We start from the raw sequence: 22,058 nt of genomic DNA, 5'->3' as shown, positions 1-22,058 counted from the left end.
TTTTATTATTCTAGTACTCTACCAAAAGTTTAATTTGTATTAGCAATATTAATAATTTATATAATAAAAAATCAGGACTTGGTGTCCATCTATCGATACAATATCTGCATCCAAAATATCGTGATCATATGCTGAATCAATTTTTTCCCCCACCCCTACTTAACAGGCTCACATAGATAATTAAAACAGGTGTGATATTAGACACTCCATCTGTAACACATTCACCAAAAATATCTTCAAGTATTGACTGGAAAAGCTCCCTGAGGGAAACCAGGACGGCTTCATACATGCTCCTAAAACACAGAAACAGATTGATCTCCGTCAATGAGCAGCAAAGGTGAAAATAATTTCCTCAAATGTTAAACGGACATCAAAGTGCAGCACTCAGGATTCAGGATATGCTGGTGGCCTTAATAGCAGTGCCTTGCATCCCTTATTAATACTGCATTAGTCACAGAACTGAATATGTATTTTACAGCAATAAATGTAAATCAAAGTCAAGTTTTCCAGCAAATTCATAAAAGCACAATGAATAATATGATATGATGTAAATGAATGTGTAATACATCACTAGATGTGTCAAAAGGAAATACTGTCCTCAGTGCTGCCAACTTACCGTCGTGACTTTTGATGTCAGTGGTGAAATTGTCACTCCATCAAGAAAAACTGAGTTCAGGTATCCCTTCCCGTAAGAAACATCCTCGTCTTCATAACTGTCAACGCCGACACTGAAAGCCTCCTTCATCTTCTCTGGTATAAAGTAGTTCAACATCACCACCAGAATCCCGATGATGGTGCACAGCACACCTGGAAATCACATCAGTGAGTAGAAATCACTCATTAGGCTCTGTAGTCAAGTTTACAGTGTAAAACATATTAAATGTGCAGTATCTTTACCTGTAGCCAGAGCCAGCCAGAATGAATGGCTGTAGCCTGTTTCAAAGGAGTCGGTCCCGATGGAGAAAACACACTGTGGCACGTTCATGATGGTGGAGAAGGAGGCCATGGAGAAGAAGATGAAGGCAGCAGTGGCCATCATCATGTAGCCGGCGTACAGAATGACCGGCATGGAGAAGAGGATATTGGCGACCATCCAGCAGCAAAACGCAGTCCTGTGAAAGTGTGCAGTCATTTTAATTTCTGTTGCTTTTAACAAACAGTGTTTAAATACAACTTTAAACTGTGTGCAGTTGTTTAAGCTTACCAGAGGGTTGCAGAGGCGTATCTTCCAGAGTATCTGTACTGAAAGATGAGTCCACACGGGCTGTGCAGGGTGAATTTCTCAGCGATGTACAGGATGGGGTTGGGTAGACCTTTCTCCAGAGCTTCCTCATACTCGTCTTCAATAGTGTCGCGCCAGCTGAACATCTCATTGTAGTCAATAGTCTCATTGAATTGCACAACAGGATTCCCTACGAGAGAAAAGAGGGTCAAATGTATGCACCTAAAACACACTTATCCCACAAAATGGTGTTGTAGTTTTTACTTTATATGACAGGAATATTGAGCAAATGTTGGTCAAAGCATTAAGCTGCTGGTGTATTATACGTGTATCTACACATAACAGCGGCAACGGTGACTCACCCTTCAGTGTCACATTAATGCCGTACAGCCCCACATGCAAGCCGATGTCAGCGTTAACCACTGCGTTGCTGAAAGACTTGTAGGTGGCATTAGTGGTCATTCTGGCCTCAGCCCAGTCGCTGGTAAAGTTGAGCGCTGCAGAGAAAGCACACAGAGATGAGTGATGTCGGCGGTAAAAGGAAAACCTGAGATTTATTCAACAGCAACGATAACAATAAGAAAACTTACCCACTATCACCACGCCTATGAACAAGCTGATGATAATTCTGAACAGCCAGAACAGCCTCTGATAGGAAGGGAAAGACAAGAATCAAATTTATTTCACATGCATTGGATAAAAAAGTTTTAGAGTGTTTTTTGCAGTGAGTAATAGTTTATCTGATGCTCTGCACTCACCGACTTCCCGCGTATCCCTGGCAGAATGAGAAGAAGTCCGGCTGCTAGCACAAGGAAGACCAGAATAATGGTGAGCAAGCTGCCGTTGAAGATGAAGGAGGTCCTTTGTAGAGGGTAGAATGGGTAAATGTCATCGTAGAAAGTCATCTTAGCTCCTTCGCTGAGACTAGACAGTGCAACAGAGACGACAGTGTTAGTGGAGAGCTTCTCAGTTTCCTCCAGATGCAGAGATAGCAGCTCTTGTTCCTTACGGTAGATAAGGGATGGGACATTATTACTGCTGTGAAACATGGCACATGGTTAAGCACAGCCATGTCTGACTCATGTAACATCATCTAGCGTTCCCTGGCACTGTGCATCTTTACTGCAAAGACATGAGTGCATCTGTGTAATGCACAAAGGCATGCAATTCTATACATCCACGTGACCACTTCAGTGTCATGTAAATAGGCGCTCCAAATCTTAATGCATTCGTCTGAACCTAAATGACAATTTACAAATAAAACCAATCAGTGAAACAGGGAAAATCTGAAAGACCTCTCTTACCTGAGAGTTGTGACACGAAGACTCGACGATGAAGAAGAGTGAAGCGTGAAGTGTGAATGTAGAGGGAACATACACTTCTTTTATAGCTCCGATCCCCTTTGTGTCACCGAGGAGGAGGATGCATTGACTGGAATGCTGTGGGAGGAAAAAAGAAAAGAGGTGTGATCCAGAGGTAATGACCATTCCCATTTGGGCAACACAGGTCACATGCAGTTTGTGATAAGCTGTGCAACACATGTTGGCTTTAGTATTGCACCATCCCTCAGCTGCACCTGTGCTACTCAACCACTTCTGCACTACATTTCAGCCTCTACAGGAGGTAAGACTCACCTATTTCATCTCCTATCAAACACAAAGTAATACAGCAAACAGGAATTTGGATGTGTGCAGTAGTTTATAGACACGACCAAAAGGAACAGTGTCGAAGTTTAGTAAAGCTTTGGCGTTGGCTCAAGCACAGAAACGGTGTCAGCTGTGTTAGACTTCCTGGTTTGTCTTTCTAAACCAACAAAGTAGCCTATATTACATGGAAATATAATAGAATTATAATAGTAAATGTGACCTACCTTTAACTTGGCTTCACTTTTCAGTAGTCCTTCATTCCTCTTGGCTGCAGACTGAGCTGAGGAGCATCTCTCGCATCAATGGATTTGCGTAAAAGGGTTTGGAGTATCTGCGCAGCGGTTGGCTTACTGCTCATAGTCAGTGAGGGTAAGTAGACAACAGCTGTACTTCATATTCAGCAACTCCTAGACCTAGAAACCTAGAGAGTGACGGTGGGGAAGGCTGATAAACTCCATATGTCTTGCACAGATTCACGCTGTGAAATAACCTGGGAGGTTCCTCGCTTTGACGGCTGGTACAACAGTTTGGGATCTCCCAGACGCGGATCTGTTGGTAAGTTACAGAGCTTGCCAAAGTGTGCAGTGGCTCACAGCCTGCCAACACACCTGGTCACCCGCAATGTCTTTGTGCTCGCGCAGGTTCTCACCTTGTGCGCCTCGTGCCCGCGCTTTACTGGGACGGAGTCTACCAAGCTCTCCAGGAGCCGCTGCTGCCAAACGCGCGCAGACTGAGCAACGTGCTCACCAGGGGCCCCTCCGGTCTGCCATCAGTGCGCAACCAGACCGTGCTCTCTGTGTTCTTTGGTAAATATACCATGCATGGTGTTGCATTCAAGTGCACTGATAAAAATGAGCGTGAAAAATTGTGATACAAACTGAAGTTTGTTGTGAGGATGCAACAGTATGGCGCAGTGATATTTTCCACCCATGTTACAGAAATGTAGGTGCAACCTAGCTCTAAGATTGTAAGGTAATACTTTCACTGTTGCTTATGTTAAAGATGAATTAAGTGGCCAACTGATAGTGGCTGATATGCCAAGATGTGCATCTGAACATCTTGTGATTGTGAGGCAAACAAACAAAACATTCAGGATTCAGGTTGTAGTAGGCTAATTGCTTTTAATGACTTGTACTTCTCAGGTTATCATGTTACTTTTGAAATCTTCGACTCAAGAACTCCTGGGTGTCCACCTGAGTTCATGAACATCCCAGTCCCAAAAGGTGACCCTATCTTTGACCCCACTGCCACTGGAAAAGTCCTGCTGCCCTTCCAGAGAGGACCATGGGACAAAGAGTCTGGCCAGAGTCCCAGTAACCCTCGCACACAGGTGTCAGTTTGTTAATGAGATGTTTGTTAATGTTATCACCAAAATGCAGCCGCAGTAAATGTGAACAGTAGCTTGAGAGCTATAGCATTTCCTGAGGTTCCTTTATATTATGTGACCCTGCATTTCTTCGCAAAACACTTGCAGGTGAACTTGGTGACAGCATGGATCGATGGCAGCTCTATCTACGGCCCCTCCACGTCCTGGTCTGACTCCCTGAGAAGCTTCTCCAGGGGACTCTTGACTTCAGGCTCTGAGTGGAACATGCCAAAAGAGACAACAGGCCGCAGTCTCATGTGGAGCGCCGCCGACCCCACTACAGGAGATCATGGACCCGATGGCCTTTATGGTGAGATGTTTTATACTTCAGATCTGACAATTCATTTTATTGTCCACTGAGTACCAGACAGTGGGGTTAATATCATTGGGGGCATTTCATGAGTATGACAGGGAGCTATTAGTTGCAGAAAAGTGCCCTAAACTGACTGTATGTCATTGATTCACTCAAAAGCACAGTCAGCCATAATTTCCTCCTACCTGGAGTGCAGTACATCCAACCATATAGTTAAGTGTGCTATATTGAAGGAATGTTGGCTGGAGCTCAAACCAAAACACTGGAGCTCAGAGACGTTTAATTTATGTCTCTTTACAAGTTCACAATAATCCACAGCAGCCTGTGAAATCATCTCCTCTTTAAAACAGTCATTTTCAGTTAAATAAAACAGCAAATTATCATTCTCCAAATCTCAGCATTATCACTCTAAAGCTATCTGGATGCATAGATTTCACTTAGGATGAGACTGAATGTGTTTCAGGCTGAGCTATACCTTTAAATATTCTTGTGTCTGAACTGTTTTTACACTCTGTGTGGCAATACCCACCCAATCGATACTGCAGGCAGGTGAAAACAAACAGAAGGAATTTCTTACAAATATTATTTCTTCCAGGTTGCAGCCTGTGAGGCTTAGTCAAAAGAGGCCCTGCCTGACGTGTGTCATGACTCTTTAATTATTGTGTAAAGGGCTTGTCACACTCACCACAGTAAATCCCTCTTTCTATAGCGTTGAGGATGCTGTGCAGGTGTCACGAAACCAGTGTTTTGTTGCTTGTGTTGTTAAAGGTGTGTAGTTATTATCGCTGGGCGGAGGCAAAGAATCCTGTTGTCACTGCTCTGTTGTCACATTCTTAAAAACAAACAGCTAAATTATCATTCCAGTGGTGGATAGAGATCCTCATCGATTAATGCAACGGGAGTGTGACACCATGCTGAAGAGTTTTCTGTAGCATTCTGTATGAAAACATGTCACATACACAGCATATTCTCTGTTTATGATGTTGTAGCTACAGTGATGTTAAAACACGTGATGGGAGAGCAGAATTCCCTATAATTTGTGCCATCTTCTGTGTCCAGAGTTGGGAAATGCCTGGGCCAATGAGAACATGTTCACGGCAGCAGAGGGGATTATCTGGTTTCGCTACCACAATCATATAGCCTCCAGACTGCATGAGAAACACCCAGAGTGGTCAGACGAAAAGCTGTTTCAAAACGCCAGGAAGACCGTCGTGGCCACATTCCAGGTAGAGGGAAAAGTCTACGTGTAATCCTCTCGCTGCTCAGGTGATGACTTAATTTGCACTCTGGAGAGAGCAAGGTTGCATCAACGCCTGGTGGTCGTGATTTTAGGGATGAAATTGATGGTTTTAGTTTAAGGCTGAGTGCATCATCTCTCAGTTGTTTGATTAGTCGACTCTGTCCTCTGCAAAAACTGTCCTGAAAAGCATGACACACATGCTTATGGAGTTTTCTTCTTCTGCTAAAGGCAAGTTAACAAAGTACAACCAAATTATATTTTTTGGTCAAATCAAAGGACACAGGTTTCACCTCAACAGTGGGGGTGACACATATGAAACAGGGGGTTTGAGGGTCCTCCACCAGAAAAATCTGAGCAGCATGCTGGTGAATTTTTATGCACCAATTTATAGTGTAAATATATTTAATTTTGCACATGTTCGAAATATTTAGGGGGACATGCCCCTTGGAAATCCACAGCTATGGTCATATGAAATCCAAAATGGTGAGCTGCAATTTATAATTTGTATTTTAAAGAGAAATCATGCCAAAAAAGTAGGAAAAGACACACTATCATCAAACATACATTCACACTGAGTTTCAGTGTGTATTCAAATAAGCTGCAGTAACTTTTATTCCTCCTATTTTTCCAGAGTATTGCTGTCTACGAATGGCTGCCTGCATATTTAAACAAAACCCTTCCTCAGTACCCAGGTAAGACTCAGCCAGAGTGCGTGTGCGTACAAGTGGAGGGGAACAGGTAATGCACTGGTGGCCACAAGCTGTGGTGAGGTGAGCTGTCGTTGGTGGTGTTTGACAAGTATGTGCTCCGTCAGCAAAGCATCACCCTGAGTCTCCTTCTCCTGCTGAATAAGCACCCTCAGCTGAGGAAAGTTAACGGGACAATGGTCAGATGAGCCCATTGCCTTAATCACTCCTCATTTTCATATTTATGCTGCGTTTGTTGCCGCACGTCCGCCATTTGGAGGAGGGTAAAGGGTGTTTGCATGCATGAATACAGCCTGTAAGTTATTAAGTTCTTCTTCTATTGTTTTTTGATAATTTCTGATTTATCTGTGCACAGGTTACCAGAAGTTTGTTGATCCAGGGATCTCTCCTGAGTTTCAAGCTGCTGCCATTCGGTTTGGCATCACTATGGCCCCACCTGGTGTTTACATGAGGTATTAATCATTCTTCAAAGCTCACCATGTTTAGTGTGATACTGTAAATGTGCTGCTGTGTCAAACACTGTCTAAAATACAGTGTGTACTAACTATTAGGAATTAAACCCTTTGCATTGACTCTTCTTTGTCCTATAGAAACAGAACCTGCCATTTTAACAATGTTGTCAACATGGATGGCAGCCTATCACCAGCAATGCGTCTTTGTAACAGCTTTTGGAAGCGTCGGGTAAATCACGATCACACTTCTGCATTTTCATAAGAGTGTATTGAAAGAATGTTTGTGTGCTCATTTAAACACTGAATGCATTTATCACCACAAATCTTTTCTCCACCACTGACACACAGCTTACTTTCTTGTAATTAGTAGTATAATCACTTCTTGAAAAATGAGAGCAGGCAGTGAAGTCACATTTAGTACAATTATTTATTTATGGAGACAGTGGAAAAGTACAGAGGGAGAATAGCAAAAGAGCTCTGGCAGGATTTGACTCGGGATCTTTGTGGCTTCAGAGGCAGGAAAGTCAAACAGTTTGTGTCTCTGAGCACAAATGGGGCTGTTTGTAGAAGTGTTTTGCCAATGTTTTAATTACAAATCACTTTACTTGTATTTCTGTAGTTTCTCGTTGATAAATTCTCAGTTATGTTTAATTTTATAGTTCACATTCACATAATGAATATTAGGATATCTAGTTGAATATGGATCTTTGATAGGTTTTACATGGAAAGAGCGAGCAAATAAGACTAAAATATGCCTGTGTATTAAATGTCCTCTTTAATGCCACCTGTTAGAGGGAGCAGATTTACACCCATAAGTCCCAACAGTGAAACTACTGACAGGTGAAGTGAATTACATTTATGGTTTTGTTATAATGCAATGTTCTTCTGGGAAACCTTTGGTCCTGGCATTTATGTGGATGCCACATAACACGCTCCATTACAGACCAAGTACACCATCTCATGGCCCCGGCACTCCCAGATGGCAGTGGCCCCCTTAGCAGAACAATATGCCATGCCACACTGCGAAAAATGCTCAGGAATGGTCCAAGGAACATGACAAAGAGCTCAAGGCGTCAACCTGACCTCTAACATCGCAATACGATCGAACAGGAATGTGCCAGTATCCTACCACGCAACCCACAGCACTCAAAGGATAACTGTCAAACAGTTATTTTGCAGATGATTTCTCGAAACACTCACATTGCACTGTCACAATATGATCAGTGTTAATCACTTCACCTGTCAGTGGTTTTAATGTTGTGGCTGTTCAATGTATTATATATTAATGCTTTTGTCATTTTGTTTTCAGAGAGATAATGTGAAGACGAGCCAGGACATAGACGACCTTATCATGGGCATGGCTTCCCAGATTGCAGAGAGAGAAGACAATATTGTTGTGGAGGACCTGAGAGGTGTTTAATCCTTCTTTTTCACTGCATGTATCAGGAATCAGAAACACATGGTGGTGGTGCAAAGTACCACAAAAGTCAGCACTTATAAAATTGAAATTTACAATAGAGATGTTTTCAGTATTCACCGCTCTTATCTGATATACACCCTGACAGACTACATGTATGGACCCCTAAGATTCACACGCACAGATCTGGTGGCCAAGACCATCCAAAGAGGACGAGACTTTGGTCTGCGTAGTTACAATGAGATGAGAAAAGCTCTGGATCTGCAACCTGTCAAGACATTTGAAGACATTAATCCTGAGCTCAACAGAACCAACCCGCAGGTAAAACCTAGAGTCTCCTTAGCTGCATAGAACTGCATAAAATCCTGTGTAATCCTGTGAGTTAAAGCACATCTTATGTCCGACAGTTGCTCCGTGATCTTGCAGAACTATACAACGGAGACATCTCAAAACTGGAGCTCTTCCCTGGAGGACTGCTGGAGCCTCTCGATGCTCCAGATCGAGTTTTCACCACTATAATCTTGGACCAGTTTGAACGCATCAGAAACGGAGATCGCTTCTGGTTCGAGAACAAACAGAATGGGTAAACTCCCTAGCTGAAGGACTATAAAAATAGAAATATCTGGCATTATATTTGATCTTACAGTGTTGTGTGATTTACCCCAAATGACAATCAGTCATCTGTCTCCAGGTTGTTCACAGAAGAAGAGATCCATGCGATTCGCAATATCACCTATCATCACGTCCTTGTCGCAGTCAAAAGTGCAGAAGACACTGATATACAAGAAGATGTGTTCTTCTGGAAAGATGGTAAAAATGTGTTTCTTCTATTTGATTCATGAACAAAGAAGGATTTATTTTGAATCAGTGATATAAAATTTAAAGCTTGTATTAAAAATCAGTCTCTCCATTGTCTTAGGTGACCCTTGTCCTCAGCCCACACAGCTGACTGCATCAATGCTCCATCCCTGCACTAATGCGACCAAACTTAATTACTTTGATGGGTACAAAGCTGGCTTTGGGATATTTATCATTGTTCTGTTCCTCTTCCCTGTTGGTCAGTATCTCACTCACAAATCCATCTCTTTTTGCACAGCAATGACACTGATTTCACTCATCAGCAGTTTTGTCGTGAGACAGATAATCAGTTTCGATTGTTTTTACTTTCACAGTTAGTTTTCTGGTGGCGTGCATGGTGGCATATCTCCGCAAGTACAGGTACAGGAAGTTCCAGAGAAGAAGAAAAGCCGGTGACAGGACAGAGGAGCCAGCGGTGGGAATCACTGGTACGACATCTGTGGGATAAAAAAATCCATCTAATACTTCTGATAGTGTCCACTGTTGGAAAAACATAATATCCATGAGTCAGATTTCACAACTGACTCAATGTCAATTATTAGTAAACATCAGCCGACTATCAGCTGCTATAATTTACTGCTGCACTGGCCTGCATCAGCTGTTACAAAACTGAGCTGATTATATGGATTTAATTGATTTTCAACCACATTTGTATCATAATTGTGTGGGTAGTAAATGAACTGTGGTAAGCTTCCCTCCATCTCACCAGCACCCAGATCTTTCTTCTCAGCAGATTTTCGCCGGCTCTAGGGCTGTTTGCCCAACTATGGATTGTACTTTATATTAAATTGTAAAACTAAGCAGTCCTGATCAAACATAAACCAAGAATGTGTCACTGTATTGCAGATTTGTTGCCTAAAATGTCTGCAGAAATATATTTTAGTGCGCTGTTTGGCTGTAATATGAGAATTTGTAGACAGGAAGTGGGCGTCACTATTTCTTGTATTGTAAAAATGGAGGATGAGTGGTAAAACTCATTCTGAAGCAGATTTGCGTTGCCTATTTCTTTCCTAAATGTGTGGAGAAACATATATTAGCATATCAGCTAACGGTAATTCCAGATTGTTTGTTACCAGCCGAACTCTTGAGCAGAAGCAATGCCACAGTCCTTTTTCTCAGTTTTCACAGATCATGTAGCACCAATTTTAGTATTACAAGAAGTATTTGGATCTTTATATCCACCAATCCTTGTTATCCTACAAATTAGCACCTTATTAGCATAGGTATGTAGTTAACGTAAAGTTACGGAGGTCTTTTTCATTATCCAGAATCTTGCAGCTCGTCTCATTCTGCTTTTGCTCTCCAGCCTACGAGTGGCAGGGTCATAAAAAACCTCTACATCCCGTCAGTGTGGAGGTCGATGAGAAGAGGAGGCTGCAGGTCTATGACAGATCTGGGTCCGTTCACCGCTGCCTCAGTCTGGGCAACCAGGACTACCTCGATGTCCTTCTCTCCAACGACCGGCACCATAAAGCTCTGCTGCTCAAAGTGTCAAAAGAGTACGACCTGGTGAGGAGCTGCAGTCTGATTCAAGCTGTAGTGCAAAAACTTTTACAGTTTCTAAGCACATTCGGCTTTCTCACTTTTCCAGTGAAGTTGCTTCAGCTTGTATTTTTCTACTCATCCAGTGGTTGATGCGAGCATGATTCTGCAGATCTGCCCAATCTCAATCACTTTTTATCTCACTCCAGACTTGCTTCTTTTCCTGTCTGCAAATCCAGGTGCTGTTTTTTGATGACGAGAGCAAACGTGCAGGATTTGTCAAGCATCTGGACCCAGGGGTGACAGACATGGGGCAGGAGATTAGAGTGAAGGAGATGAGAGAGAAAGAACTGCTGAAGGAGGCTTTAACCAAAGAGCAGAGGGCTCAGATTGTGGAAACTTTCATCCGACACGCTTTCTCTAAGGTACCGTCAGCCTCTGGATGTTTACCTCATCCTGCGCTCTGTTATAGCAGCAGCTTTAAGCTCCCCCGCAAAATGTCGTCAGTCCTTGTTTGAGGTCAAATTAGGTCCGACCTCCAGCCAGAAGAACTAATTGTCGGTGTCGTTGGTGACCTCATCAGTGATGGACACACACTGACCTCAGTTAACGTTGGTGATATTACTAATGACACTATGGTGACATGTAATGATCTCTCCGTCTGGTGTGCAGGTCTTGGAGATAGAGAAGTGTGACGCCGGGGATATGAGTGGCGTTTCCCACAAGAAAGCCAGAGAGGTTCTCCAGTGCGAGCTGACGGCGTCTGAGTTTGCTGATGCACTGGGCCTCAAGTCCGACTCCTTGTTCGTGAACTCCATGTTCACACTGGCTGATAAAGATGGAAACGGTTACCTCTCCTTCCAAGAGTTTCTTGATGTGATAGTTATCTTTATGAAAGGTAAATGCATGACTGAATGAATGCTGTAGCTGTTTGTATATCTAAGTGTGCTGTCATTCAAGCACTAACATGCAAATATAAGGATGCTGCAGGTGGAGGATTTCAGTTCCAGGTAGATGGGCTGATTGGTTTTAACGTTGCATTTTTTCAGCACTAAAATAAAAGTACAAAACTGATGCTCATATATTTTCACTTACTGTTTATGCAGACATTTTTTAATATTAAAAATTACAACAGCTCGATCTTTCCAGAATTTATGAGAGAGCGGAAAAGCCTCTGAAACAGCATTTAGACCATCGTGTATAAACTTCCTACTGAAACTAATAATTAGGGCTGACCCTAATGATTCGAAGCTTTGATCACTGGCATGGCAATCAGTGTCGAAATCAGTACTCAAATGCTATGTTTATTGCCCCAAAATCCAACATAAGTCATTACGCTTCAACATTAACTACGAGTTATTCTCAAACAAGAACATTTCAACTTAGTGGTAGGTCTAGTTTTGCGACTCCGAAAGTTTTACTACCTGTGACAGGTGCACGGATATGCTAATAAGATGTCAAAAAAGTCAAGTGTCAGGGGTAGTTTCAAAATTTTCAGTCTACCATCAGCTTGGCAAATCACCCGAAACTCAAACGCACGACTCTGGAGACAGTTTGGGTTAAATAACACCTAAGGCAGATAGGTCAAAAGGTAGGTTCAGCACACAGACGGACAATCAGTGGAGGCAAACAGATTCAATAGGGATGAGGCAGAGGCAGAGTCAGAGTCAATCAACAGGTTAAATCAAAAAACAAGAAAAGGACATGGGAAAACAAAAGGCAGGAACACTAGACACACACGGAGCTAAGACAAACTGGCACTGAGAGACAACAAGACACACACTAAATACTCTGGTGAAGGGAAGGATATCGAGACACAGGTGAAGCTAATCAGGCTGGGACAGACAATCTGACACAGGTGAAGTCATCAAAAGAAAGGGAAACACACAGGGGCAGGAAGTGAAGTGATCTGAAACTATAAGAGACTTGAGTTCCAAAGTAAAACAGGAAACAACATGAATGTATGAAATAAAAATCAGAAACTTGAGCTGTGACAAACTATAAGTAGCAGTAAAGTATTCTTTATTCTAGCTATTGTGGCTAATGTTACTGTGACCTGCGTGCTACCAAAGTGGCTAATTGTCACGTAATTATCACCCAACCCCCCTCGAAGCTTGGATTAATCGTGAATATTTCTCAACAATGCTTAAAATTTAGGATACACATTCAGAGTAATAGTAGAATATTAGTGTGCATGTAAATGTAGGTAATGATAGATGATGTTTGTATGTAACCAGGGTCTCCTGAGGAAAAATCCAAACTGATGTTCTCCATGAACGACATTGGTGGAAGAGGTTTCTTATCAAAAGAAGAATTTGCCAGGATGCTCAGGTTTGATCGGCTTCTTTTCTTTTCACAACTACACCAAGCCTTTTTTTTTTCATCTGACGATTTATCTTTGCCCTTTTGGTGTTGCTGCAGGTCTTTCATTGAAATCTCCAACGGTGCTCTGTCAAAGAGCCAGGCGGAGGACGGCATCAAGGCCATGATTGAGGCTGCAGGCTTTGATGACAAGGAGGAGATCACGTGGGAGGACTTCCATTTCCTCCTGCGGGACCACGAGAACGAGCTGCAGTTTGCCCAACTCAATGTCAAAGGTTGGAGGAAAGTTTTGTCTTGTCTTTTAAATCCTCTTTCTCCGACCTTGTCTGATGAAATGAATGCGTCCACTGTGTGTGTGCAGGGATGGAGAAACAGGGGAAGAAGCAGCTGAGTCGAGACCAGAGAGTGTCCTTCATCTGTCCAGGAAACAGGTCAGAGAACAGGACACGCAGGCTGTAATCACTCATCCACTTCACAACTGTTGCTTTGCACTATGGATAAAAACGATGATCTGTTTCATTTATATGTCCCCAGTGACCATCGTGCCCCAGCTTACAATCTTGTTCGTTTTTTGTTTTCAGCAGCAACAACAAGACAGATGGATCGGAGATACGCAGACGGAAAAAGTTTGTTTCTTGTTTGATTTTTCTGCTCCAGTAAATGACTTTCTGAAGGGAGTGTACTAAAAAGATGGCATCCAACCAAAACTGATAAAACTCAATTCAGAGACGATAAACACATAATTAATTGTTGATATATGATAGCTGTTTCACAGTATTTACTGAAGACTATCCCCTGGTTTAAAAAAATACCTCTTTAAGTTCCTTTTGCAGTTTATTTTTCTAGTATTTATGTATTGAGGAGGAAGCAACTGCTTTAAAGGGGACCTGTTATGCCTTTTCTTGTTTTTTTGTTATGTCACATTGTCAGATCTTCATATTGACTAGAGCTTAGATTGGGCCCAAAAAATTCAGCCCGACCCGGCCCGAGCCCGTGCACGTTATGACCGGGACCGTCCAATTAACTGTAATTATGGGCCCGAGCCCGATTTAAACCCGACATTTTTCAATAAGTTGGCTGTTATAATTAACGCTAAGGACACACCGAGCGCGTTAGTGCCACAGAAGTCCTGCGTGTGTACTCGCAAGCGCTTGACTGTCCACACAAGCAGCGCATTTCTCCTGCGCTCTCCGCACTGGTTAAACATCGACTCCACTCGTCTTTTCCCGTCAGTACTTGTTCTTTCACTTCAACAGGTCATTTCAAACATGGATAAGTCCATATTTTCATTGTTTTTATAACGTAATAAGTCAATGACAATTTGTCATTGCATGTCCATGTATTGAGCGTGTTGGGTAAACACTGAATGAATAGGGCATATTTTTTGGAGGCAGGGAAAGCCGCTGTCCCTCCCACTTATCTCTCAACGGGCCCGGCCTGGGCCCGTCAGAGAGGTGGGGGGTCGGGGCGGGCTTGGGCTCGGGCAGAGAATTTAAGCTCTAATACTGACTGTGGCCAAAGTTTCAAATAATGACGTAAATGTATGTAAAGGCTTCAGCCTGTCTCAATACTCCGTTTCAAATCATTTCTTCTACCTCACCTACAAGATGACAGATCAGGTCATGATGGATTTCTTTATAAGCTTATCTGCTTCAGGCACATTATTGCAAGTGTTTACATTACTTGGCCTACACTGCTACTTGTAGCTACATGCTAACATCGGGTAGCACCACCACGCTAATATTAGCCTTAGCTAACAGTCCTCCTGCTGTGGATATTCATAGCTGTCAACCAGATGTAGATTTGGCACTCTTAAACATCCATTCAATTTAGGGATTTTCTTCAGTAGATTTTGGTCATGGTGTTCTTTCAGCTGTTGTGCCTTTAGTTTTGGTGCTCCACTATTGTATTTTCTTTCTGACATTTTACCACCATGCTGTTTAATACCAGTGACATTATTTGAAAACCAAATTGACCTTGTGAACCTGGTTACATGTGGCCAGGCTCATTGGGTAAGCTGGATGGGTAGCTGTGGCCCTTATCAACCCAATCAGCTGCTTGATTTTTTAAATGTTTCTTATGGGCCAATAAGGGTCAGCAGGGGTCAAGTAAATATAAATAATAAAAATAGTCTGGCCAATCCACAGCCCTTGCACTCCTAGGCTAGGCCAGCCTGAGCATTAATCTTGGTTGCCGATGTAATTAATTCCACCCTGTTTCCATATCATGCTTCTGCTGGCACATGTCTGGTTGTGAGGATTTTGGTTTAGAAGCTTTTATTGGTGATTTTTCATGGTAGAAAGTGCCACTATACTGTAATGACAGTGCAGAGATGATGAGAAACTTAGCAGTCAGAGCAGACTGGACTTTTTTGAGAGGGGGTCTTGTGTTGTGTTCACACCGGGCACAAATAAAACAATTTGCGTGAGTGAATTTCATGTAAAGTCAATTTAAATGTGATTAGACATGTATTCCCGCTGGGCAGCGCTATGGACCTAACCCCAATGACGCGAAATATGTGAATCAAGTGGCACGAATGAAGTGAGTAGTGCAATTTTGCGTCAGACTCTTATTCGCAAGAGTGGAAAAATATGAACTTCACCGACCAATTTGCGCCACAATAGCCAATCATCATTGAGGTCCTTCGGAGACGTATGATGCCGAGGACGTACCAGTGGAGGTTCATACATCGATTCAGTGATTTCACATGTGTATGACGTGAGTTACCCACGCATATGAAGCAAGTTAACACATAATATTCTAGCATTCAAACTTGCAAAAGTAACACAACCAGCAGACTGCATAAGAAAATGTTTATGAACATTAAAGCATGAAAACATGTAGTAGTGAAAACCCATAGTACAAGTATAAATACAAAAATAAGCATAATAGGTCCCTTTAAAGTATCATATCTTAATTCCTCTGTAGTTTTTTGTGACCTTGGGGTTAAAACCTTCACAGCTAAATGTCCTCTGAATAAAAATCTAATGGATTTGAATATTTTCAGGTTGAGTGTCAACACTCCAAATGTCTATGTGAAGCCCAAACGTGAGCAGTACATAAGGAACCCAATCCAGCAGAAGATCCAGCATTTCAAACGATTCATTGAGAATTATCGCCGTCATATCGTCTGTTTCATTGTAGTGTACGGCATCTCAGTCGGTGTGGCACTTGAAAGATGTTACTGTGAGTAGAAATCATTCAGTCATTCATCGCACCTCTCTGGTCAGTGTGAGCCTGCTCTGATCTGATTTAAAAACACTCTTTTTCAGACTACGGTTTGCAGTCTGAATCTTCAGGTATCCCTGAGACTTCAATAGTGGGCATCATCGTCTCCCGTGGCTCGGCTGCCGCCATCTCCTTCCTGTTTCCCTACATGCTCCTCACTGTGTGTCGCAACCTTATCACGCTGTGCCGTGAGACCTTCCTCAACCGATACATCCCCTTCGACGCCGCCATCGATTTCCATCGCTTCATGGCCATGACTGCCATAATTCTTGCAAGTTAGTAGACCGGAGGAGATGACAGCAGAGAGTGATTGATGTTTTTACATTTTATTTGTGGGAGCTCACTTCTATTTCTGTTCTGACTGTAGTTGTTCATAGTTTGGGCCACGTGGTCAACATCTACATCTTCTCCATCAGCGACCTCAGCATCCTGGCTTGTCTGTTCCCCAAAGTCTTTTCAAATAACGGGTAATGTTTGAAATGTCTGCCTGATATTTGCACTTTGTGTGGAAAGTTATATTTGCTGATTTACTGTGTTTTCATTTTAGGTCTGAACTCCCTCTGAAGTGGTCGTGGTGGTTCTTTCAAACTGTTCCAGGTATCACTGAAACCTGACTTTAGACCTTCAGTGATAGATGAACTGCTTGTTAGATGACACCATAATTCTGTTCTTTTTTGCTCTGCTTTGTCCTTTCCCCAGGAATGACTGGTGTCTTGCTTCTTTTTACTTTTGCATTCATGTACGTTTTTGCCTCACACTTTTTCCGTCGCATCAGCTTTCGTGCATTTTGGATCACGCATTACCTCTACGTTGTCATCTACATTCTGGTAAAGTACTTTTCTGACTTTAAAACACCCCTAATACACTCTGAGGTCAGGTGGCTTTTATGATGAGAGGCAGTTTTATGAAAAGTGTGATGCTGGATTTGTCAACAGACAGTTGTTCATGGCAGCTTCGCCCTGCTCCAAGAGCCCCGCTTCTACATCTACTTAATTCCACCTGCGCTGCTCTTCCTGCTGGACAAACTGATCAGCTTGAGCAGGAAGAAGGTGGAGATCCCGGTGGTCAGAGTGGAGCTGCTGCCTTCAGGTGACGCTTTGCATCTTCTGTAAAATCTTTAAAATGTCACAAGTATTTCCTCTCGCTCCTTGATTTTTAGGAGAGACACTACAGATGAGAACCTTTTTTTCATGCACTGGTCAATTTTGAGGTTTTTCGACTATATTGCTTCCATAATGTGTCGTCTTTCAGACTGGTGGAAGAAAGTCAGTAGTAGTTTAGATTTCTGTTCTGAAAATGTATGCAGTCTGATTTACCAGGCTATAATAAGGCTTTACCTTATTCACCTGTAGTGTCTCCCCTTCAGTCTTCCCTGTCTAAACTGCACTCTTCACTAAAATCACATCATGTTTGTGTGCACCGTGCATTGAGTTCACACTTCTCTGGGCTCTCCTACCTGCAGGTGTGACGCATCTGGAGTTCAAGCGGCCACAGGGCTTCATGTACCGTTCAGGCCAGTGGGTTCGTATTGCATGCCTGATGTTGGGCACAGATGAGTACCACCCATTCACGCTGACATCAGCCCCACACGAAGAGACCCTGAGCCTGCACATCCGAGCCGTGGGGCCCTGGACCAGCCAGCTCCGAGAGCTCTACACTGAGGAGAGTCTGCTGGAGCTCGGAGCCTATCCAAAGGCAGGTTACAGTGTTATTTTGTGTGTGTGTGTGTGTGTAAATAGTTTCATCTGCTTGATGACACCGATATTCATGTTTTGTTTCATCCGTAGCTGTACTTGGATGGCCCGTTTGGTGAGGGCCATCAGGAGTGGATTGACTTTGAGGTGTCTGTTCTGGTGGGAGGAGGAATTGGAGTTACACCATTTGCCTCCATCCTAAAAGACCTGGTGTTCAAGTCCTCCATCAAGTCCAAGATTCAGTGTAAAAAGGTGCTGCATGGAATCAAACAACATAGTATATTTGTGCAAGAAGCTCGCTCTATAAACATTATCTTTCTCTCTTTACTGATTATTTGCAGGTGTACTTCATTTGGGTGACACGGACACAGCGTCAGTTTGAGTGGGTGGCGGACATCATCAGGGAGGTGGAGGAGATGGACACCCAGGAGCTGGTCTCAGTCCACACTTATATCACTCAAGTGGCCGAAAAGTTCGACCTTCGCACCACCATGCTGGTGAGATCTGCAGCCGCTGCATTTCAGTCAACTGAAACACTGCTAAATATTTAACAAGCATTCATATTAATGTTGACAGTGAAATACGTGCCTTGTATATTACAAGGAAAGTTTGACATGTGGGAAATATGCTGCTTCGCTTTCTTGCTGGGAGTTAGATGAGAGGATCCATAGCACTCTGATGTCTGTGTGGTAAATATGAAGCTACAGCCAGCAGCTGGTTAGCTTAGCTTAGCATAAAGACTGGAAACAGAGGTAAACAGCTCGCCTGGCTTTCTCTAGAGACAACAAATCCATCTGCCAGTGCCACTTTGTCTAGTCTTTGTACTAAGCTATAATAACTGGCTGCTGGCTGTAGCTTCATGTTAGCACTGAGAGAGTCATTGAGCTTCCCATTTAAAGCTGGGGTAGGCAGTTTTATTTTGGCAACATTGGGCAAATATTGCATATTGTAACTCAAGCGGTGTGAGAGAAAGAGAGTTCTGCACCTCATCTTGGCTCTGCTTTCGGGTTTTCGAAAATCTTGGCCGTCACAGGACTTTGGCCAATCACAGGTCATTTCAGAGAGAGGGTTTTCCTATTGTCTGTTCTACAAATGTTGATGAGCGTGCACGTCCATTTAGGTGGCGAAAGTCTGATTCAATGCCGTAGAATCCTGCTGAGAAAGTTGTTATTCCAGCATTGACAAAAACAAGAGTTTTGAAGAGAGTCTAACAGTGAACGAAATGAAACACATGGCAATATCAGCGAAACGTTTCAGAGATGGAGACAAAACATTGCTAACAGTTTAGCCTTATGCTAACCAGAGCATAAGGCTGATGGCTACGGCTTCATGGTCACGTTAGCTAACGTTATCAAGAGCCTCGAATCACAGTGTATCATCTCAAAGGTCTTTACTGGCCCACATTTTACAAATCACAATCATGATCGGGAACTGCATGACTAATACTTGCACAGGTTACTGTATGAAGCATCTGCATGTGCCCAAGCTTATCTGGTGGGAGGGGCTAAAAGAGGTTAATGGGTTTAGGATTATGGCTTTTGTTTCTTGCTTTTTCCAGAGAACTTCCTACTCCAGCTTTAACTCTGTGGAAGAAAGCAATACCATATTTCATCAAACAGTTCCTTCAATATTAAATAAACACTAATAATCTCTCACCCTTGTCTTTGTGATGTGTGGACAGTACGTGTGTGAGCGCCACTTTCAGAAAGTGTGGAACCGCAGTCTCTTTACCGGCCTGCGGTCTGTCACCCACTTTGGCCGACCGCCCCTGGTGTCCTTCTTCAGCTCACTGCAGGAAGTTCACCCTGAGGTCAGTCCTTCATCCATCTTCGTCTACCTCATGACTACCTGAAACATACATCAGCTTACTTTTACCGTCTATACTATTTTCTGCAGGTGGGTAAAATTGGCGTGTTCAGCTGCGGGCCACCTGGAATGACCAAGAATGTGGAGAAAGCGTGCCAGCAGATGAACAAGAGGGATCAGGCCCATTTTATACATCACTATGAGAACTTCTAACGGGTCCTCAGCAGTGAACCACAGAAGAAGAGATGAGCCATTATACGCTGGAGAATATGAGTTACTGCAGCAGCTAATGACAATCATATAATCACAGAGCCAGTGTAGGGAGCTTTGATTTAATTTAGTGTCTTAGAGTGAAAGACACTTGTTACCTGCTTATTCTATGTGCCTATTTCCATCTTTATTCTCTAATCATGAATATTATTGTTAAATTTATTCCATCAGTCAAGGATGAGATGTTTTATTTCATATAATAAAACAAAATTAGAGGATTTTATTCACAAGTTTTAATCATCATGTGAGTTTTGATTTGATGTAACTGGAATTAACTGTTATGTCGTGTTTTTTAAATCATAATGCCTGATTGATTTTATGCTACTTATTTCTTATGCTTTTGTTTGATATACCTAAAACAAATAAATTAACATTTTACAATACATTTGTGTCACTGTCATGTCAGAGGGACCCAAAAACACTGTGTCGGTGCCACACTCAGACTCACAGATACAACAGTAGCTCAAAACAATACGTCTTTGTTGTGGGACGTCAGATTATGTAAGGACCTGTGGGGTTTTGTGCAGCGGAAGTTCTCTTAATTCTGCTGTCGGCTCCTTCTGCTGCTTCTAGCTTTTGGACTAGAGTTACACTTGAATTAACGCAAACTCCTAAATTTGATTTGTTGGTTGAGTGATGAGCCGGAAAAGCTCCTCCGCCCAGAAGAAGAAGAAGAAGAAGAAAGTAAAAATGTCAATTTTCCACACGGAGATGAAATTTTCCTTGGTGCCACAGGAATTAGGATTACTCATAATTTAATGCTCTTGGCTAAAATTGTGTCATAAACTGCATTTTCACATTTATGTGTTTGTCATACAATAGAGTGAGTGCTGCTGCTGCTGCACAGTCCCCAAACAATAGGCAGCACACATTTGTTTGCCTATTAAATATACTCAAGATAATGAACGAAGGGTGTGTGCTGAGATTTAATAGACTGAGTCAATATCACAGAGGCCTAGTGAAAAGAGCTGCAACAGTTAATCAATAAACTTATCAGTCATCATCTATGAATTTAATTGCCAGTTAATTTTATAATCGATGAACCTGTTTGGATCATTTTTTAAGGAAAAAAAGTCAAAACTCTTTGATTCCAGCTGTGAATATTTTCAATCAATCAATCAATCAATCAATTTTATTTATAAAGCCCAATATCACAAATCACAATTTGCCTCACAGGGCTTTACAGGATACGACATCCCTCTGTCCTTATGACCCTCGCAGCGGATAAGGAAAAACTCCCCAAAAAAACCCCTTTAACGGGGAAAAAAAACGGTAGAAACCTCAGGAAGAGCAACTGAGGAGGGATCCCTCTTCCAGGACGGACAGACGTGCAATAGATGTCGTACAGAACAGATCAGCATAATAAATTAACAGTAATCCGCATGACACAATGAGACAGAGAGAGAGAGAGAGAGAGAGAGAGATGCAGGTAATGACAGTAGCTTACAACAACATTATTGAAAGTAATAATATTATAGTTATAGTTCTGGCTACTGTGGTACAATATGTTGAAAGTATGTATTAATATCTGGCAGTATACATGTGTGACAATAGTCATATGTGTATAATAACAGTAGAAGTATGACTAATGACTAATGATGGCAGCAGCAGCAGGAGGCATCTGGCAGGACCACGGCAGCAGCACAACCACATACGTCACGCTGTCCAGGCACCGCTGCGATATGAGTTAATCTGAGAGACAGTGGAGCACAAAGGCTCCGGAGAAGAAGCCGAGTTAGTGACATCCAGAATGGCCGAGTTAGCAAGATGCAGTAATAGAATACGAGAGAGAGAGAGAAGGAGAGAAGGTGCCCGGTGTATTATGGGGGGGTCCTCCAGCAGACTAGGCCTAAGTCAGCTTAACTAGGGGCTGGTACAGGGCAAGCCTGAGCCAGCCCTAACTATAAGTTTTATCAAAGAGGAAAGTCTTAAGTCTAGTCTTAAATGTGGAGACGGTGTCTGCCTCCCGGACCGTAACAGGAAGATGATTCCACAGGAGAGGAGCCTGATAGCTGAAGGCTCTGGCTCCTGATCT

The 22,058-nt window shown here is 42.6% G+C and overlaps 2 protein-coding genes across 2 annotated transcripts; one reads left to right on the top strand and one right to left on the bottom strand.

The window, feature by feature from the left end:
• Positions 1-136: 136 nt before the first annotated feature.
• duoxa (dual oxidase maturation factor) lies at positions 137-2,639 on the bottom strand. Its single transcript, XM_033636096.2, has 8 exons — positions 2,527-2,639; positions 1,981-2,146; positions 1,813-1,870; positions 1,585-1,719; positions 1,205-1,412; positions 898-1,112; positions 617-807; positions 137-293 (listed from the first exon to the last, which is right to left on the bottom strand). Exons 1-8 carry the CDS (start codon positions 2,595-2,597, stop codon positions 282-284), a joined length of 1,056 nt encoding a protein of 351 aa, XP_033491987.1. The 5' UTR covers positions 2,598-2,639; the 3' UTR covers positions 137-281.
• A 531-nt stretch (positions 2,640-3,170) lies between these two features.
• Positions 3,171-20,337, top strand: duox (dual oxidase). The gene is made up of 33 exons (XM_078168365.1): positions 3,171-3,237; positions 3,340-3,423; positions 3,510-3,674; positions 4,011-4,198; positions 4,343-4,544; positions 5,607-5,773; positions 6,419-6,479; positions 6,850-6,946; positions 7,085-7,175; positions 8,256-8,358; positions 8,512-8,684; positions 8,771-8,946; positions 9,055-9,173; positions 9,283-9,420; positions 9,536-9,649; positions 10,528-10,730; positions 10,943-11,128; positions 11,376-11,601; positions 12,941-13,034; positions 13,125-13,300; positions 13,387-13,456; positions 13,607-13,651; positions 16,033-16,211; positions 16,298-16,528; positions 16,621-16,720; positions 16,801-16,850; positions 16,953-17,080; positions 17,189-17,342; positions 17,716-17,948; positions 18,041-18,199; positions 18,289-18,444; positions 19,629-19,757; positions 19,844-20,337. Exons 1-33 carry the CDS (start codon positions 3,171-3,173, stop codon positions 19,964-19,966), a joined length of 4,587 nt encoding a protein of 1,528 aa, XP_078024491.1. The 3' UTR covers positions 19,967-20,337.
• Positions 20,338-22,058: the final 1,721 nt, after the last annotated feature.

Source organism: Epinephelus lanceolatus, chromosome 5 (assembly GCF_041903045.1).
Source record: "Epinephelus lanceolatus isolate andai-2023 chromosome 5, ASM4190304v1, whole genome shotgun sequence".
NCBI classification, from domain to species: Eukaryota; Metazoa; Chordata; class Actinopteri; order Perciformes; family Serranidae; genus Epinephelus; species Epinephelus lanceolatus.
Note: the sequence above shows the minus strand (reverse complement) of the source record. Positions and strands in the feature narration are given on the sequence as shown.

Bases quoted from the DNA above. Each gene is read 5' to 3' on its own strand.
- duoxa (XM_033636096.2), bottom strand. From the start codon at position 2,597: ATGTTCCCTCTACATTCACACTTCACGCTTCACTCTTCTTCATCGTCG. The intron at 2,147-2,526 runs GTAAGAGAGGTC...TGCACTGTCTAG, and splicing joins CTTCGTGTCACAACTCTCAG to TCTCAGCGAAGGAGCTAAGA. The intron at 1,720-1,812 runs GTAAGTTTTCTT...CTTTCTCTGCAG, and splicing joins CATAGGCGTGGTGATAGTGG to CGCTCAACTTTACCAGCGAC.
- duox (XM_078168365.1), top strand. From the start codon at position 3,171: ATGGATTTGCGTAAAAGGGTTTGGAGTATCTGCGCAGCGGTTGGCTTA. The intron at 3,424-3,509 runs GTAAGTTACAGA...GTGCTCGCGCAG, and splicing joins TCCCAGACGCGGATCTGTTG to GTTCTCACCTTGTGCGCCTC. The intron at 7,176-8,255 runs GTAAATCACGAT...TTTTGTTTTCAG, and splicing joins ACAGCTTTTGGAAGCGTCGG to AGAGATAATGTGAAGACGAG.